Here is a 20,079-nt window from a genome sequence, read left to right as displayed (position 1 = left end):
ATTCCTTCTCCGCTACTCCACATCCATAAGGATGGCAATCCAAATCTCCTCTCAAGCTCATAGGGCATAGCAAGAACCAAAATGGTTCCTTAGATCCAACATTCTATCACCTCGAAACATGATAGCATCACATGAGGATCCTAGCAATTCCTCCCCCCTGGACTTCTCCAAATAAGATAAAGTGCCTCCCAAATCTTTTGTCCTTTCTCTCATGCCATCTTATTCATGCTTAGCGTCATATAAACAGCCTCACATTCAGACACCCACAATTCAATCCCCAAAACTCCCAACCAAAAGATGAGTAATAACCACACCACAATAACTGCTGTCATACATTTGATAGCTAGTGCTCCTGCTCCCTTCTATTACTTCCATGAATTACAAACAGGAAATTTTAAAACACCTACAATGCCAAATGTATAGATGTCTAACAAGCAGCTCTCAAGCACACCCTGAACAACCCCAAAGCATTAAAACCTGAGGGGTCCTTGCCTGGCAGCTGCCCAAGAGCCAAATGGATGTCTGAGTAGATCAGAGAAAAGTAGGAAATGGTCTACACACCAGTTAAAGCCACTCCAGTTCTTGGCTGATAGTGAAAGCATTCTGGCTTGGGTCACTCATACTCCAACCACAATAACATTAAAGTGTAGATTAGTTTCAGTGTGTTGGAAAGACCATTATAAAAAATAAGCAGCTGCATTTATTTTCTCTCTCACCTGGGTACTGCATACATCTGGAATGCTGCAGTTTCAATATTTCATTCAAAACACATGCCATGTGTGAAGACACTTTGGGAATATTTATAAACTTGAAACATTTCAAAGCTGCAGTACCTCAAAAGTGCATCTCATATTTCAAGATAAGCCAAAAGAAAAGAATAAGCAATTTAGCAGACAGTAAAACCGTAATTTCGGGAAAGTAAAAGAAGGGGAAGTGCAGTGTTTCCAAAGAAAAAAAATCAGTGGGCCAGTTCTGCTTATGCTTTATTCACTGCAGCAAATCCCACCACAATTTCTCCCCTAATTTCTATGCACACCTATTTTGGAGGGAGTGCCAGTGAAAAGAGTAGGACCCTGTTTAAGGTCACACCAAAATGGTTTAGATGCATTAACTTCCAAAATATGCTTATGATATGCAAGAAGCAAACTATATGTATGCATATCTACACATAATGCTGCCAGTGTTTATGTAGTTCCAAAAAAAAGAAGGCTCATCTACTGTACTTGTTAATTAGATACTTTGCAAAGGGTCAGAAAAAAATACACATTTCCACCTAAACAATGAGTGCCTGTCGCAGAGACAAAGACAACAATGTAAGTACCATTAATTTAGGTTAAAGATGCCTCAATCAGGGAGGGTTAAAGGAAAGACTGAACATAAAACAATCTCATAAAATATGTTCTGATTACCTTCACCTTCTTCTTTGATGGACTTTGGTTGAGAAACAGCAAAGCACTGCATAGTTTCATATTTCTGATGTGCTTCCTGGTTATCATGGCCTTCTTCTTCAGAATCAGTTAAAGGTTTTACCAACATTCGGCAGTTAAAGGTATGGCTGTTGCGTCTAGGAGCTTCACCAGACCAAGGTCCTCCATTCACTAAGAAAAAGAAATATAATACAGAATGACTAGGTGCTGGGCAAGATATTCTGTTTGACCATCTTTAAAATATTAAAGGTGATCTAGCTCTTGGGAAGAGGAGGAGTGAAAATCCTGTAAACAGTTTTAATAATAACCAACAAGGGGGATAAACTAACAAGGCTGATGACTTATAGAGCTCCTTCAAATGTTTTTGTTGCACAGCATACACTTCTTGACCTATGTACTTGCCACATAATAAACAAACACTCACTCCATACTTCAAAAGTGCCAGTGCATGCGTTTTCCACATGTCAAGATTATCTCACCGTAGGGAGAGAGAAAAACAGTTGAAGCAGCTTTCCGAAAGCAAGTGGGAGAAAGTGGAATGCCAGGATTTGTTATGTTAATAGCTGTAAAAAAAAAAAAAATTTTGGAGCTGGAAAGCCCACAACCACCTTTGGAGACAAAAATAAAAATAAAAAAAGGTCCTACAGCCTTTCAACCTTCTATCATAAGAAAGTTGATTTTATTAGAAAGTGGCTATTGGAAAATTGCTAAAATGAGATTTAATGAAAATCAGTTAGGAAGGATTTGAGGAAGTCATTTAATAATGGAAATTAACTTGGATTTTTACCTGTAAGAAGTATTGAATGTATGTTTTTCTTTTTTATATGTTTTGTTATTTGTTTGTCATTTTGTGTTTTATTTGTTACAAATTTGGAAAACCAATAAAAAAAAATTGAAGAAAAGAAAAGAAAGTTGATTCTAGACATAATCTGCACCTAACTTCACTAAGATTTAAAAGAGGAAAAATAGCATGAGAAATCTTGACTACTGAGGTCATAGCAGAGATGGCTAACCGTTTTTAGGCCAACGGTTACAGTAACCCATGGTCAACCCTCTGAGGCTGTGTGGCAAAGGACGTTTTAGGAACTTGGGGCACATATAAAACCTTTTGGCATTACACTGGGGTATCTGTGGGGAAATTATTATTTTTTTAAGTCCTTAATATGAAAAAAAATCGAGGAGCCCCAAAAAAACGTTTTGTCATCATGGAATCATAGCAGGGGACTCATAAAAACACTCATATTTTTTTCAAATTAAATAAAAATTATGAATGAGGGGCTAGGGAAGTCACAGAAAACCTCAGGTGGTGGGACTTGTGGCCTCTGAGCTAGTTGGCTTACAGAGAGATGAATGATGCAGCTGTCAGTTATTACATAAAGTGATGCATAAAGTCCAAGACAAAAGTAATTACAATGTCATTTGAGAAGATGATTTAGAGGCCAGAATTGAAGAGGGGGAAACAGCTCAGAACAGAGGTAATGTACACATTAGGATATTAAGTTACATCAAACAAACACTAGCTTATGGCAGAGAGAAGGGAACTACTAAAATTTATAGGTTTTTGGAGAACTGTACCTAAAGATTTTGGCAGCAGGTTTCTGACAAATTCATTGTGGTCCCCTACATGCAGGATGCTGTACACACTTGTGTTCATCAGCTCTTCTTGGTTGTACCTCAGGTACTGTGTCACATTCTCCGATACAAACACCACATTACCTTCCAGGTTCACTACGAAGAAGAACCCATCGAGGGCCTGAAAGGTTAAAAAACAACACATTTTAGTTCGCTGTCGAGAATCTGCACCAAGATAAAAGCTAAGCTATTCTCATCTTCCTTAACTATGAATCATTGCAGAGAGGAAAATAAACTTCATTTGTTAACTATCCTGTTAAGCCTTCAAGTAGCATACTATCTTTAGTTTCTCTCTTGACTGGGGGTGGGGAGGTGAGAAAGTAGTTCAGCCTCATTAGAATATATCTGAAAATCAATATGAAGTTTTCATAGAAAAAATGCAGTTGTGTTGCTTAGCAACACCAGCTATACTGATGCAAGCATGACTGAGCGGAAATGCCTAGGAATAACTCAGAACTTTCCTTTTATTTAATATTATACAGTATAAAAGACAGCAAAAACATGGACTATGCCTGCTTTCTTTAGCTTTAACTCTCTAATATAAAATGGTGGAGGAACAACATACATTTACTCTTAGAAAGCAGATTGCTCCAACAATGAATCATAAAAGTGGCAATGAATGGTCAAAAAGGCTTTGTGCACAATCTTTGTTTGACAATCTTATGTGGAGTTGAAATGTGTTTTGTTTTCATTTAGCCAAATCTCATCAGAATAGCTGTTCATTCTAAAGGTTAAAAAAACTTCGTAACACTTCACCTCAAGCATCATTGGTCCAAGTGCATCCTTGTCAATGACGCTCTGACCTGTTGATGATACATCAGCTTTCTGCACTTCATCTTCATTGGCTGCCGCTGCTTTTTCTGCACATAAAAAGGAGGGGGGACGACACAGTCACACTATGAACTGAATAACATAGCAGAGCTGCTTAAGAAGATTATACTTGCCACTAATTATAGTAAAGAGGCATGGCAAGCCAAGATGGAACTAGTCACAATTGTCAGACCTGTTCAAATGCAACAGTTCCAATTCTTTAACCACGAAAAAGGATATCAGAAGCAAGCTGCAGGTTTGTGTTCTGTCCCTCAAGGACATCCCTTCCCACATACAAATCTTTCCCAGGAGGCTTCATCATAGATAAGGGTTATGGTGGCATGGATGTTAACCATGCATAATTTCACAGATATTCGCTCGTATCCAGGATTTAAAACCAGTTCTTTGTGTTAGGTTTTTTGTTTGTTTGTTCTGAGACATGTAACAAGGACCAGGAAAAACTCAACAACATGCCTATTGGGTATGGAACTAAATTATAGGACCTTCACATACAATGACTGCTGTGCGGAGCACATAAAGAAGAAATGCCATGGTACGCTTGCATCAGCATAACCAGACGCCTTCATCTGCCCCAGCTGCAACAAGACTGGTCTCTCCCATATCAGTCTCTACAGCCACAGCAGGTGCTGTAACTCTCCAATGGTTTGAATTCACCTCGAAGGTGGGCGCATTCTTCCATTACCTCCCAGGACAGATGTCAACCAACCAACATACAACTGCAATTACTATCTTTGTACATCTTTCCTACAATAACAGTACTGAAAAAAATAGACATTGCTCATGTTTAAAGTCAACATTCTTGCAAGCAAATACTGTCATTTATTAATGAATTGCCATGGAGCATAGTTCCTGAACCATTACATTTTAAATGAAATTCTGAAGAGAGATCTGAATTGTAGTCTACTGAATACATTAATGCTTGTAATTTGCTAGATGAAAGACTGGTGTATCTTTCTTAAAATATTAGTTTTTTGGCCCAGCGTCTACCAGGTAGATTACTAGTTTACCGTTAAAAATCAAATAACTCATTAAAACAATGATAAAATACCCGATGAGTAGAAAAGAGAACCACTTTAAGAAATAGTCCAAAATTCAGAAGCAAGGCAGCAGAATGAAACTCCCCAGGGAGAATTTTCCACTGCTTTGTATCACCACCAAAAAGACAATATTCTGCATTAGCCATTCACAGGAGCCTTGACAGTTGAAGAAACTGTAACTGAGAAGGAAAGGTTCATATGTGAGAAGGTGATTTGCCCAGGCAAGGAACAATAGAAACTCACCTATAGCTGCTCAGATCTTCCGAGACCAGAAAGGATTTCTGAAAGAGTGGTCTTACTGGCCCGAACAGCCATCCCCTCTTGGCCTGATTTTACCAGACCCAGGAGAAAGGACTTCAAAAGAAGCCAATCCATCCCATGCAGAAATCTCATGGAAAGTTGGTTGGGATGCATAAATTCTATATTTGCTATTTTGATTTAAGTGAACATAACAAGATGAAGTGGTACATCCTAAAACATCTTGTAATACTGAAATTCTAAAAGGCTGTTTTTATTGCTATTTTGATAAGACCTAAATAAAGGAGTTTAAAAACAAGTTCTTTCTATGAAAAGCAAACTACAGCTGCTTAAAATAGATGTGAGATCCCACACACCATTTTAAGAATAACTGACAAATCAAAGCTTATTAAGACTGTTTTACACTTCCTACATCTGTGGACAACCAGAAGTCCCACACTGATGATAATTACTGAATCACATATGTAGCTCAGCTCACACTTGTATAACAACTGTTGCTTAGGAAATGCAATGTTCATTATGAAACTATGCTATACCACACAATATACCTTTAGTATATTTCACTAAGTAGATTATGTTTGAATTATGAAAACCAGCCATTTCTATACTTTGGAAGATGTTCAATGTTTCTCCAGTTTGCCACTAATTTAATCAGAAACTCAACTCAGGGGCAAATGAAGGCGTTGTGACACCCGGGGTGGCAAACCACTATGTACAGCTCATGTGTGGAGTTGCTACGCACAGCGCATGCGCCATACGTAGCGACGCTGTACATGCGCCGTACATAGCGGTTTGCCGGCGGCAGCGCTCCAGCGACATACGGATGGTGCAGGGATCTGGAGGATCCTCCGTTCACGGCTGTAGCGGCGCCAAAGGGATCCTACTGCCGTCTGTACGGCGCTCAAGTGGCGCCAGCGGCAAACTGCTATGTAGAGCGCATGTGCGGCATTGTTACATACAGCGCATGCATGTGACACTGCACATGTGCTGTACATAGCGGTTTGCCGCCGCCGCCTGGATCTTCTGCTCGCGGCTGCAGCCGCAGAGGATGCTCCACATGCGGTTGTGGCGGCGCAATGTCTGCTTGCAGCAGTGCGAGCCCCCGCGGGGTGCCTTCTTGTCAGTCTCCCCCAGACATGGCACCTGGGGCGCACCGCCCGCCCGCCCCCCCGCCCCAACACCACTAACTACAAAAGCATCCTGCCACTTTGTACACTATTTTTAATGAATGCAAGACAGAGCAGAGAAATAATATGACTGGAAGACATCAGAGTTAAATAAAGAAAGTAGGCACAAATCTATTTAGTTTTATTCCTGTTATTGTATGTACCCAGTAACTCTCCTTTTAGCCTTGGTGGAAGGAAAAAGCAGGGGCAACTACAGTGATACTGGCATCCATGGCAAATCTGTTAAATCTTTACCTAGTTTGCACGGGTAGCCTAAAGCAGTATTGGAACTGTAAAGCAAAGAAAAATAAGAGGCACGGATCATTTAAAATATGTAATATTGGGGATTTTTGCAGAAACAGTTCCTGGAATTACTTGAAATTTACTTTAGACAGGCGTCAGTTTTGTAACATTACATATTCTTAAGTAGTCACAGTACCAGCTGAAAAAAAACCAAAATGGCACCCGAAACAGCATAGTTTCAAATTTGCAAGCATTTTAACAAACCAGTGTTCTGGCAATAAAACAGGAGTTTCAGAAAGATAGCAAGCTATAAACATGCCATATGCTGGACCAGCGTAGTGAAGTGTTTAAAAGTTGCTCCTACCCTTTGTTAACTTTTGGGAAGGTTCTTTTAGTTTTATTATTCAAAGCCCAGACTCTGAAATCTGTGAAGCTCTCATGGACTGTAATCACATTTCACTATTTCAGTCAGCAGGAAACTGTCAGTTACTCTTGCAAGATTTCACCAGTTTTTCAAAAGAATATATAAAATTAACTAGCATTCCAATTTTAAGGCTCAGCAGGAAGGCTGTGCCATCCGTAGCCATGTTTGCCTTTTATTTAGAAAAGTAAGAGAGAAAATATCAAGTTCGGGCTACATTTTACAACAGAGCAGAGGATACATTAGAGCAACAGGCACATTTACTGCTAAAAACCAAGATATTACAGGAAAACATTCATATCACCACAGAAAGGTTTTAGGAGGTAAAACAAGGGAGAATTATGCATCTGCACTGAACTAAAATTAGAAAAGCTGCCATATGGCTTTGTGAGCCAGCAGCACATTCTTATTCATTAGGAAGCATTCTGCCAACATAAAAACACAAGGCCCTTCCTGCACTCTCAAAATGTGTTTATCTTTTCAACATTAATGCGTGATATATCATCAGCTTGCTGAAATCTCCTGCAGTGCATATTTAAAGAGCACAGCTGCACTATTTCCCAGCTTGTTTACTCACTGAGATCAGCCCTAACAGTGAAGAGATTGCTTCATTCCCCTCCTAACACACAGCCCCCTTGTCAGCAAATGAGAGCTTCTCACAATCTGCGGGGAGTGACAGCCATTTTAACCAATCCCCTACTACCAATGACATCACATTTCCAGCCCTCCCCGCCTCCTTCTCTCCATTTGATGGCTGAGAACAGAAAGCAGACCCGTCTTACTTTTATCAGTAGGGATGCCGAATTGTGTGAAGTAGTACAGTACACAAACAGATTAATCTAAAATATTCCTAAAAGCTGAAAGTTTTTTTACCCTAAAACTATGACACTGTCCGTGTTTCAAATGTCACATTATATGCTTTGCAGAATGTGTCAGAAAAGTTGTTTTCTGCTGTTACAACTGCATGTGTCATATAAGATTATACAAAGGAAATGAAAGAATAATAGAATTTGTGGTTTTATAATTTGCTGGAAGCCGCCCAGATTGGCTGGGGCAGCCCAGTCAGATGCCCAGCATAATATTATTATTATTATTATTATTATTATTATTATTATTATTATTATTATTATTATTAGTGTCTAGTTCTTCTGGCAGGCATTTAAACTCAGTACAAATGATAGTGAGCATTATTTGAAACGTCTCATTCGATTACATAAAATTCATTGGTTTAAAACATTGTTTCACTCAGTGTTTTGTCAAGTTAGGGTTTCTATGATAGCTCAGTTAGAGCATGGTACTGATAACACCAAGATTGCAGGTTCGATCCCCATACGGGACAGCTGCACATTCTTGCATAGCACGGGGTTGGACTAGATGATCCTTACAGTCCCTTCCAACTCTACAGTTCTGTGAAATGTTGAATTTAACTGTGAATAAGAATGGGGGCCCTCGTTATCATCAACTATGGTTAGCATCAGTGAAGATATAATACCAAGCCATGGTTGAAGGTGAAAAGAGAAAGGGGGGAGCACACATTCTGTGTCTGGCTCCAAATTTGCAAACCATAGGTTGCAGGAAACCATTGTTAGAACTGTATGAAGCCACTAATCCTCAGATCAGATCTCTGAATAGTTTTAGAAACTGAAGGCATGAATACAAATGTTCCACAGCTAATTAAATATGATTTTTTCCCCTCAACATGAACCATGATATCATTAGACTGTATATGCTGTTTAGTCACATCGTCCATCATGTGTAGTTTTAAAAATATTTCTTTCTTTAGCCTTCAGTCCCTACAAAGTGGAAGAAGTGTGCTTTATTATTAATTTGCCTAAGGCTACATTTTGGTGTGCAAAGTACAAGGGGAATTTTTTTTGAGTATGTGACCATGAAGTATATCACATTTTTAAAATCTCAACTGATGGCCATTTGTCACTCAAGTATGCATGTGAAATGGATCGCAACTCAATGATAAATCACATGTTTTGCAAGCAGAAGGTCTTACGGTACAACACATTTATTTCTTGTTTCTCCAGGAATTAAAAAAAGCACCCTGAAATGAATGCAACCAAGTTGGGACTGGTTTCTACTATGCCATTTCTCTATAATAGGATGTGACATTTCTTAAAATCAAAAACCTCCATTTTCTACAACATAGCATACTTCCATCTTCATAGATGGCCCTCAATCATATCAGTCCATATAGAACTCAAAATATTTCTCCTAGAAATGGTTGAAAAGTAACTTGCTAAAATAAAATTTACTCTTGATATTTTCTTGTGCAAATTGATAGGTGAATTGTCTTAGTTTCTGGCATCACTTCAATGGCAGAACCTTTTAAGAATAAACAGAACGTAAGCTGAATAGAGAAGCTCTTTTAAAACCCAATTCTGTAGGGTTTTTCTTCACTTTGCCTCAGAATGCCTGAGTTGTTTTGAAATGACCACCACACCATCAAACAGAAAGCTATGAAAATGCTATTTTAATCACTGATGACTAGGATCATGGTGCTTAAATGACTGGTAGAAGCTCAGAGTCATTAAGATTATGTCCCTTTCACTTTGGCTTCACTGGAAGACTTGCTACTCCTTTTACAAAAAACACAGAAATGCAAGAACAAAAGGAAAGCAACAATACTGTATGCAGCAGAGCCAACAGAAATAAACACAAGGGAGTCGGACTGAACAGAGTACATAGCATCTTTTGTCAGGCAGCAAAAGGAAGGTCTCGTAGGCTCTGCCTTCAAGTGTAGCGCTGCCTGTACAACAGGGAAGCACTGTCAGTGACAGCTACTATGAACATTTTTATTGCTCAGCACTTTGCTACATGTTGAACAAAGGCAACTGGCCAGAACATCCTTGTGAACAGAGACTAAGGAGCCAGTTGTCTGCCCTTGCCAGTGCTTGCTCCCTTATCCCTCCTTCTCTTACCTAATTTTACTTCTGTGAGCTACCAGTGCTCATGCGAGATCGCGGGGTCTTCTGCGCCTACAGCAAGCAATAGCAACAAATAGTACTCTGCACACCTCTTCCCACATACAGAGCCCTGTGCAGGGACTAGCTGCAGTTTGTTTTGGACTCTGCAAGCTCAGAGGCCCAAAGAAAATGACAGCCACTGTACAAGGGCTCCTCTCACTCCAGGATCGTGTCACAAATGGATCTTTAAGATACAAGGGCAGTTGTGTACGCAGTCCATGTGGTACCGCATTCCATTTATGAATTCAACAGTCCTGCTCATCAGGATGCAATTACTGTACTACATGCTAGTGGCAACCAACAAACTGAGGCTGAACTGAAATTGTAACTGATTTTCATGCATTACAGCAAAGTCAGGATGAAGTCAGCATTGAAAGGCTGACCTCATCTTGACTTTGGGTTGCTTCTACAAGGATTAGAACCATGCACAGAGAGAGCTCTAGTTCACACGGAGACCTCACATGGGTCCAAGAGGTTTCCAGGTGGCTCTGAGGGAATTTCCAGCTGATATGACTGGTGCTCCTGTTAAAAGCCCTGGCGAACCTCTGGAACTTTTGAATGGTTTGGACTGTTGACACAATTGCCGCTAACACCCTTTCCCACTTCATGTAGCCTGCTTGGCTCCCTGGTATACACAGGAGTTACGTTCTGAACCCAGCTGATGTGGGGGGAAGAAGCTCAAAATCTGCAAACCATAGCTTGTAGGCAGCCATTGTTGCAGCTGTATGGAATCACAAATCCAAATATTTGGCCTACAGAGATGCCAGAATCAACATGGAAGAAACTGAACCTTCTCCATTCTTGAGGGACAGCAGAGGGTCTTGTTAAGCAGCAAATCAATAGGTCCCTCAGATATAGAAACAAAGCTACATTTATCCTAAACTCAGAGATTGCTTCTAACAAAGGAATTCAGGTATCCAACAAGACAACCAGTGTCCAAGTTATACAACTCCACCAATGTTAGTAAAGCCACTTATAATTTCACACTTACAACAGCAACATTTCATTTTACCAGTTCCAGAAGAAAAACAGAAAATGTGTATTTCCGAAATGCAGTTTACATGGTTATGAAATTAGCAACTTTCAAGGCAGGGAAGCTGTAAAGTCAACCTAACTAGATATTTGACACAAAACCTTTAGCACAATTTTCTCTCAAAATCATAATTGAGAACTAAAATAAAAAGCCAATCAACCTGAAAGTAGAAAACAAAACCACACTCTCGTATTCAAACATGGTTTTCTTTCATTATTTTTTCCTCATGGCTGAAGCCCTGAAACTATTTATTTAAAGCAATTACAATCCATTAAAGCCACTTCATGTATGTGTACAGTAAGCATCTGTTCAACATGATATAATAAAATGGACCTAAGTTCTACATACACCAGGTTTGGCAAGATGAGGGCAATTTATGCATTACGTTTTAAACAGTTCCATCCTAAGCATCCATCCCATCGCTTGCTTGCTTGCTTGCAATAAGTCCTATTAAACTCACTAGGATTTACCTCAGAGTAAATATGTTTCAGATTGCACTTAGTCACTCCAGCAAAAGCTCCTGATAAATAGTAAAAGCCCCAGGAAAGGTTCTAAGAAACAACAGCACGCTAAAACATGTTAGGTCCTTTGCATTCTGGCTCAAAAGCAGACACAAAAGTCTTCCCTACATTACATTTTAAGATGGAGAAACACTTCAGTTATACAAGTAGAATAAATGTGCTTCAAAGAAAAGGAGATAAACAACTCATATAGTTCGGAATTATGAACATGGTTGTTGATCCCATAATTTGGTGAGGCACAGAAACTTCACAGACCCAGAAAGGAGTGGGGAGGATTTTTTGAAGGAGGGGAGATAAACACATTAGCAATTTTTATGTTAGTACCAAAGACATTGCAACTTATAACATTGTTCTTATCTCCATATAAGAGAATGAAGTAGCCTGCTGTTTCAAAACTCTGTCAGGATGTAAGACATTGCGCAAAGGCATGCATATATGACATTCCACAAAGAATATGTAACTTAAAAAATACCAGACGTAATCCTAGATATTTTGTTCCTTGTAGTTCTCAGATTCCTCCTGATAAAGCTGATCAACCCAATATCAAAGTGCTGGTGATAGATGGACTGAGAAGCTAATAGGGGTGAGTGGGTTAAGATCAATACAAAGGGCACCACTGCCCTGCAAAGTTACTCCGTTGCACAACTTGTTATTTTCTGCAGCACCCTTAAGTTTATTCTGCATGAAGAAAATATTCTCCCAAATAAGGACTTAGCTATACAGCTGCAAATAAAACATTTTAAGTGTGTTGTAAAGTGCAATATACAAATATGACACTAGATGGAGACAGTGAGCTATGGAAAATTCAATATATTTTTCAAAACTTTTTTTAAAAAGTATTTTCACAGCATCTTTTATATATGTGTAGATTCCACCTAAGCCTCTGGTATCCAGGAATGGTTTGTGAAATCCTTAGAACCACCAGCACAGCCAAGGGGCATGCTTTGACTACTAAGCGTTTTTTAGAATTGTGCAAACCAATAATTTCTTGCAATTAATGCTCATCTTCTTTTCTTTGTCAAGTTCATATACATCATTAGCACAATGGTTAACATAATTCAGTGCTTGATGTATAAGCCTATTTTGAAAATGAAAGCTGACAGTTGTAATGTGAGCATTAACAGCTAGATTGTTCATCATCGCCCTCTTGATAACCAGGCAGTACCCTGCTGCATGTTTAACATGCTGATCATTGATCCTCATCAGCAGACTTGGAATTAGTAGGAAAGCAATGGAGTCTGTGACATTTAAAAGTCAGGGAGGCTAGAATGACAAGCAAACTTGCATTTACAGAGTATGGAGCAGATGATGTACATCTTTCATGGCCTGAGTCAAAACAACGCAAGTAAATACAGAAAATGTATTATTAATTTTCCAGGCCAGAATTACACGCTGTGATTATAACTGCAACATCAGAGACCTTACTATGCTGTACAGACATGTTTATTCATATTTGTGATGCTTCCAATCTATGTCAAGCACATAGCATGATAATAAAGAATGGGGGAACTACAGGGCAATCACAACGTACACTGCCTTTGCTTACTTGACTGCAGATTTATACAGACCACCATTAAATAAATAAATAAACGAACAGAAAGGGAATGGGGGACCCTTGCTTACCAGGCTCTGGAGGCTCTTGCATGATCTCATGGGAGCCTCATGCAATTGCTCCAGAACCTGGCAAGAAAGGCGGAGTGCTTAAATAAAAAGCTTCTGCGAAGGGAAACAGTAGAAACGGCTTTCAGTGGATCCAGTGTTATTCTGCCTAGTAGCTCCTTGCACCAGCTAAGGCAAAGGAAGTGTTCTCAATTCCCCTAAGCCAACAATTTTCTCCCATGAACTAGCACTGCGCACTTTCCCTCACTACCAGGATTACACTTGGGGGGGGGGGGCAAAGGAAATATTCATGTGCAATTGACTCATGTAGTACATTTGAGGGATAATTCTGATTCTTCATTAGGTTTCTGCTGGGCTAGAAAGGTAATCAGTGGAGAGCCTGTTCTTACTCTGTTCCCACCCCTATTTATAAGAATAGGTATAAAAGTCTAGTGGTTGCAGATGATCTAAATGTATAATGAATAGTCACAAAGCACTAAGCAGCAAGGTCTATTTTCTAAGACCCAGGGTTCTAGAAGGCAAAGGCCAACTCCTACAGTTCCTAAAACGCAGAACAAAACACATAGGAGAAAGAAGTTATTCCACAGCCATGATTTCTCTTAAAGGAAATTCAATTACTAAAGAGGTAGTGGCTGCTTTTTAAAATACACAGGATTGAGCACAATGACCCCCATCACAGTACAGCCTGGGCAGTAAGTGCTGCCAACAACCATCATTGTCATGTCGCTTTGCAGTGACAGCACTAAGATGACTGGTTTAGCAGCCCGCACAAGTTTCACAGGCTTCTACTGTATGGACTAAAGAGCTTTATCATAAATAAAGGAGCACAGGCAAGCACCCCTGTTGCAGCAATAGGTTATTTCCTCACACGCTTGGCAAAAGAAAGAAAGAAAAAAGAAGGAACAGGGAATGACTATTAGTGGAGGAGACCTGTCTCCAAATAACTCTGCCTTTTGAATTCCACTTCCAGTAACCTACATCATTGTTTTTGTTTGCTACTATGTTGTGTATTTTTGTGTTTTAAATATTGTAACCCACACTGTGATCCTTGGATGAAGGGCAGTATAGAAATTTAATAACAACAACAACAACAACAACAACAACAACAACAACAACAACAACAACAACATTCCGGAACTTATTGTTGCGTATGTGGAAGAAAGCATTTATTTGTCCCACAACATGCATTATATGCTACTTTCAGCTACTTTGAAGCTATTTCTCTGCAAACCATATCTGTCACCTGGGTTCAGATTTTTAAATGAAATATAAAGCACTAGTTGCTACACAGATTCTACACAGCACTAGTTGCTACACAGTTGCTACACAGATTGTGACATGCCTGAGTTTTCACCTTTGCAATAGCTTCAACCTTCTACGGAAGTCTTCATACATATATGGGTTGTTAATTCCAAATTTCATTGACAGCAAAGGAAAACCATTTTGGACCCAAACTATCCATATAGAGCCTATTTCTTTGCCCTTAGTTTGCACTAATATGCCTTAGTTGGGACATGCGCGTCTACCTACAAACATAAAAATAAATAAATAATGGGCCCAAAAGGTCTTGAAATACAAGGGGTAGCAGAGCAGTGACAATTCTATGCAGAGCATCATATTCATACCAATGAATCATTGTCACTGTAACCGTAAAAGGTAAAGGGACCCCTGACCATTAGGTCCAGTCGTGGACGACTCTGGGGTTGCAGCAATCATCTTGCTTTATTGGCCAAGGGAGCCAACATTTGTCCAGTTTTTCTGGGTCATGTGGCCAGCATGACTAAGCCGCTTCTGGCGAAACCAGAGCAGCGGACAGAAACTCTGTTTACCTTCCTGCCGGAGCAACACCTATTTATCTACTTGAACTTCATGCTTTCAAACTGCTAAGTTGGCAGGTGCTGGGACTGAACAACGGGAGCTCACCCAATCGCGGGGATTCAAACCGCCAACCTTCTGATCAGCAAGCCCTAGGCTCTGTGGTTTAACCCACAGCGCCACCCGCGTCCCTACTGTAACCGTAGTATCTAGCTATTACTACTAATTAGCACAGGGCAGTTAGACGGAGTGTTATCACAATGATTGTTGTTGTGAATGGGTCACTCTGATTTTATTTTGTATACATTTTGTTTCTGCACAGAAATGTCACAGACATACTGTTACCCCTTTTGGCCACTTCATGTGTTTATAAAAGCGGACACTTGAAAACATTCTTCTTACCTTGTTCTTTTATTTGACGAATCTGCTTCACAGTTTCTTTCAAGATTGCACATTTGTCAGGTTTGAAGTTAAAATTGTCAATATCATTAAAATTAGCAAAGATCAGCTCTGCAAGCTCTTCTATGTATTTATTCTCTTGTTCGCGATTACGTTTTTCAGTGCTTCTTTTAGGACTGGAAATAAAAAAAGGTCAGACTTTTTAAAACTGGCACCTTTTTTAAATGTGGAAAACATACATTTTAATTTAAAGTGGCAAAAAGCAGAAAAACAACCAACTTCCATTTCTCAGATAGATATATTTCATTTTAGAGCACACTTTCAAATATGGAAATATGGAAATATGGAAAGAATTAACCACACATCCATGCTACTCAAAAGTTTTACTTCTTAGCACATATACAGCTTTTAAGGGTAACCGTTGAATTATGGAATAATGTTCAACATCACTGTAAAGTTGTCCAAGCTCCTTTACTGCTTGTCCAGCTGACAGGTTTATATATGGTGATTCTGGAGTCCCCAAAGATGATACCCTCTTCACACCATCACCTGAATAATTCACAAACAATCCACCAAATATCAGGGACAGAAGGTAGCTCTAAATGTGTTGATTCTTGAATCCACTACTTACAATCAAATTGGGGTTGGAGATGATTTAAACTAGAATAACCAAGATTATATTTCAATTGCAAATTGGGAATATTAAACCATTGTACAGTATTACATATACTTCTAAGGCAAGGCTACAATTCCACAACCATATCATAGCTGCAAAGAATTTAGAATCCGCAAGCAATGATAGGGACAAAAATCAAAAGTAGTGGTGGAATCCGAATCCCAGTAGCTGCAGGGTGAAGAGTTCAAAATGGCTCTCTTTTTTTATTTACTCAAGATTTGCAGATTATGCAGGCTAAAGGTATCATAACTTGCTTGATTGACATAACTTACATGCATCTGAGAATTTAGCTTTTCTAGACACAGATTTTAACTTTGGGGGGGGGGGTAGCATACACACAGTGTTGCTTACAGGGAAAGAAAAGATGTAGGAACAAAAGGTTTGGCCACCTGTCCTAACAGATTCTCACACACAATCTCTCTCTCTCTCTCTCTCTCTCTCTCTCTCTCTCTCTCTCTCAAAATTTACCATATAAACCAAACGAGAGCAAGTGTTATAAGGAAACCAGAGCAGCAAGGTGTACAGCGCCAAAGCTGACTACAAAATAGATCACTCATTTCCTAGAGTTGTTGTGAGTTAAGTCACATGATGCTGATGAAAGCAAAGATCTCCAGGATCATTAGTGAATCTGGTCTTAACTCTTTATTTACAAGTGGAACCAGCAACAAAATATTGCAGAGTGCAAGGCTCTTGTTCAGTTCAGTATTCCATCCACTTATCCTTGCCTTCTTTCAATATATTCCACTCCACCCCTGATTTTCCGTTCCTGCCCACAGCAAACACTCTGCATTCCATGGCCAATCATCAACCATTCAGTCTTCAAGGGCTATTTAACAGTCAAAAATTTTAAAAAACCCAGTCTCCCATCTTCCTGCTCAGGGTTCCAGCCAGCCACAACCTTTCCCATGATACTCCCACTCTCTCCCCCCTAAACAGACACACAGTGCTGGGTGCCCATTGAACATGCTCAGAATTCAATTCAGCTTGTTTTGGTGCATCTTCCCTCTAAAGTTCCACCCACAAAGTTTGTTTATCTGCAAACCTTTGAGCTCTCCCCTTGCTCTTCTACATAAAGGCAGATACCACTTGGGAAAATGAGTTTGCTGTAACTATCAGATGTTTTATTGCCATTTACACACATGGTGTTTTACGGAGATTATTTTCTGAGCCTGGGATAAACTTGTAACAGCCCCGTTATCCCATTTTGGAAAACTGGGTGCACTGATTAGTGTACTTTAGCTTATTTAGTTCCCTTTCTCTAAGCTTCATACCTTTCTGGCTGCATTATTTGTATTTACATTCAGACAAGGTTGCATAGCAGGCGCATATATTTATTATATGCAAGTGACAAAATGTCCTTTAGACACTGTTTCTTGATCCTGGGATCTACCATCAGTTCCTCTATTATTCATTGTTTTCTTTATGTATGCCCTGGCTTTAAATATATTTTTCCCTAAGGAGCCAAGAAGCCTAAGCCATTAACTCACATATATTCTGATGCCTGTAAATACTATGAGAGCAGCTGTGCTTCCACTGACCCAGCAACCTGAACATTCCTCTCTCTTGCTGCCAGCCCATTATTACACCCTCATCACAAGAGGTGCCTCCTCACAGGAATGGCCAGTAAGAACTAAGCACCTCTGGGATTTTCAGCTTTTGACAGAGTATGTTGCATAGGGAGACATGCTTCCTTCCTAGTCCTGAAACTACATGTACTTCCGACAGAATTTTTTAATTGAGAGACAAGTTTATTCTAACACCCCATTGTCTAGCTTAGGATGACAAAAATATGGGCTGTATGCAGTGTATATAAAGGTAAAGGTAAGGACCCCTGACAGTTAAGTCCAGTTGCGAACGACTCTGGGGTTGTGGTGCTCATCTCGCTTTATAGGCCGAGGGAGCCGACGTTTGTCCACAGACAGTTTTTCCGGGTCATGTGGCCAGCATGACTAAGCTGCTTTCGGCAAAACCAGAGCAGCGCACAGAAATGTCGTTTACCTTCCCGCCGGAGCAGTACCTATTTATCTACTTGCGCTTTGACGTGCTTTCGAACGGGAGCTCACCCTGTCACAAGGATTTGAACCGCCAACCTTCCGATTGGCAAGCCCTAGGCTTTGTGGTTTAGACCACAGCACCACCCGCACTCGGCCCACATGCAGCAAACATATATCACACCACAAAAAGTTAGTCAATTTGACCATGTAACTTCTAAAGACTTTCCAAGACTTCATGGTGAAAGATGTGCATTATTTTTCAATTGACACCTGCTAAACATTTAAGACTATGTGTGCTTAGAAAGTAATATTAAACAGTCGATGGAAAATGGATTGAATAAAGGAGTTGAGCACTAGTTAGCAACTTCAAATAGCTTTGCAATTTTATAGAAACTGAAAGACCAAACCCTGCAACTAAGGTTCAACTGACTTAATACATCCTCAGCAGGAAGATGATGACTCAAAACTGTTTTTTTCTTTCCCCAGAAACAAAATGCAAAGAATAAATGGTATTATAATTTGAAATGACAATAAAATGAAATAACTTGTCATCTATAGTAGTGACTTAAAAGAGTGGTAAGGCAAAGTGAATATATGCACCCAACCAATCAAATAATATATTTTTCTGTAAATCCTTTAGCTCCCGGGGTTCTATAAAGTATTCTAACTAACCTGGGTCCAAGTTGATCAGGACATTCCTTGCGTTTTCTTGACTCTGCCCGGGCTGGGTCAGAGGAATTTTCACCAATCCCACTCATCTTAAACACATATCAGCAACTGAAAGAGACAAAGCATAATAAAACAGTTAGAATAAAGAGACAGTATTCCATAAGTCTCACAGTACTTGAGCTTTCGATAGTCTTTGTACCCCACCACTTTTATAATCCGCTTGTTTCAATAAACAACGTACATTTCCCCCTTAAATTTCCATTAAACTTCCAGAGGTGTTCTATCAGAAAACAATTAATGAACAGTTTTTCTTTCTCTCTGATAAAATTAAAGCAATTTGGTAACCAGGATCTCATTATACACTGTTTCTGAACCTTGGAAAATCTTCTAAGCTATTTCTCCTAGGATGTAACAGTTTATAAATAAGTAAATATGGGACCAACTAATGTGGTCTTTCAGCTGCTTATATATTTACCTGAATCTTGGGACCTGCCTTAACTGAAATCAGCTATTCTAAGGTCTTCTACACAGATTATATGTTTACAAGCTCTTATCCTTGTAGTATTAACCACACAGCAAAGCTTCAAAAAATAAGGGAGGGACACTTCCATTGCTTTAGTGCCCCCAGGGAGTTAAAGAGATACACTCTCTGGTCAAAAGAAAGCCATCTTTCCACCTGACTCTACTAAGCTATTTAAAACAAATATTTGCAGTCTACTGATTGGGGTGATGTACATCTGTGTAAGTTTTATGCACTATGGAAATACGTAAATCTAAATTACACCAGAAAGATATGTACACATTGCCATTTTTACAAGGGAATGACTTAAATCTATACAAAATACCAACACTTGCAGGTTTTAGGAAGAACTAAAGCACAATGGTTTGTAGCAAATATAAATCATTCTTAGTCATTTCTTTATAGGCTTCCATGTGTTCTAAATCGTGGGAGGGATGGAGGAGGTGTGTGTGTGTTAGAGAGAGAGAGAGAGTGAGAAAGAGGGAATGAATGAATCATACAGTCTCAATCACACACACACACACCCCCAAAGATAGGAAGCTCTCTTAGTAGTCCTAAGCATCATTTAGCAACATAAATAGAAAAAGGTCTATCCAACGTCATAGTTGAGCTGAGGAAGCAACCAACTGTGTTATATATAACAAAGTGTACAATAAACTGCATCCTAGTTGGCAGGCTTATTTAATATTAAACCAATCCTAAGGAACTCTCCAACGGTTTGATTTCACCCCAAAGGCGCATTTCTCCATTGTTTCTAGAGATAGATGGATGATGCCAACAACAACATCCTTCTAAAGCAAGACTACTTATGACCCAACATGAAATTTGTGCACAGTTGTAAA

General features: G+C 39.4%; 1 protein-coding gene across 14 annotated transcripts in view; it reads right to left on the bottom strand.

Annotated features, from left to right (window-relative positions):
• The window catches only part of NCOA2 (nuclear receptor coactivator 2), a 129,302-nt gene that overhangs the window by 34,243 nt on the left and 74,980 nt on the right, over nt 1-20,079 (bottom strand). For all 14 annotated transcript variants that reach the window (XM_077932925.1, XM_077932923.1, XM_077932930.1 and 11 more), the window contains 5 exons: nt 18,721-18,825; nt 15,382-15,554; nt 3,816-3,919; nt 3,003-3,180; nt 1,410-1,598 (listed from right to left, as the gene is read on the bottom strand). In XM_077932925.1, the coding sequence (XP_077789051.1) occupies nt 1,410-1,598; nt 3,003-3,180; nt 3,816-3,919; nt 15,382-15,554; nt 18,721-18,806 (730 nt within the window). In that variant the 5' untranslated portion in view covers nt 18,807-18,825. The remainder of the gene's footprint in view (nt 1-1,409; nt 1,599-3,002; nt 3,181-3,815; nt 3,920-15,381; nt 15,555-18,720; nt 18,826-20,079) is intronic.

This window comes from Podarcis muralis, chromosome 8 (assembly GCF_964188315.1).
Source record: "Podarcis muralis chromosome 8, rPodMur119.hap1.1, whole genome shotgun sequence".
NCBI classification, from domain to species: Eukaryota; Metazoa; Chordata; class Lepidosauria; order Squamata; family Lacertidae; genus Podarcis; species Podarcis muralis.
This window is presented reverse-complemented; position numbering and strand designations above follow the sequence as displayed.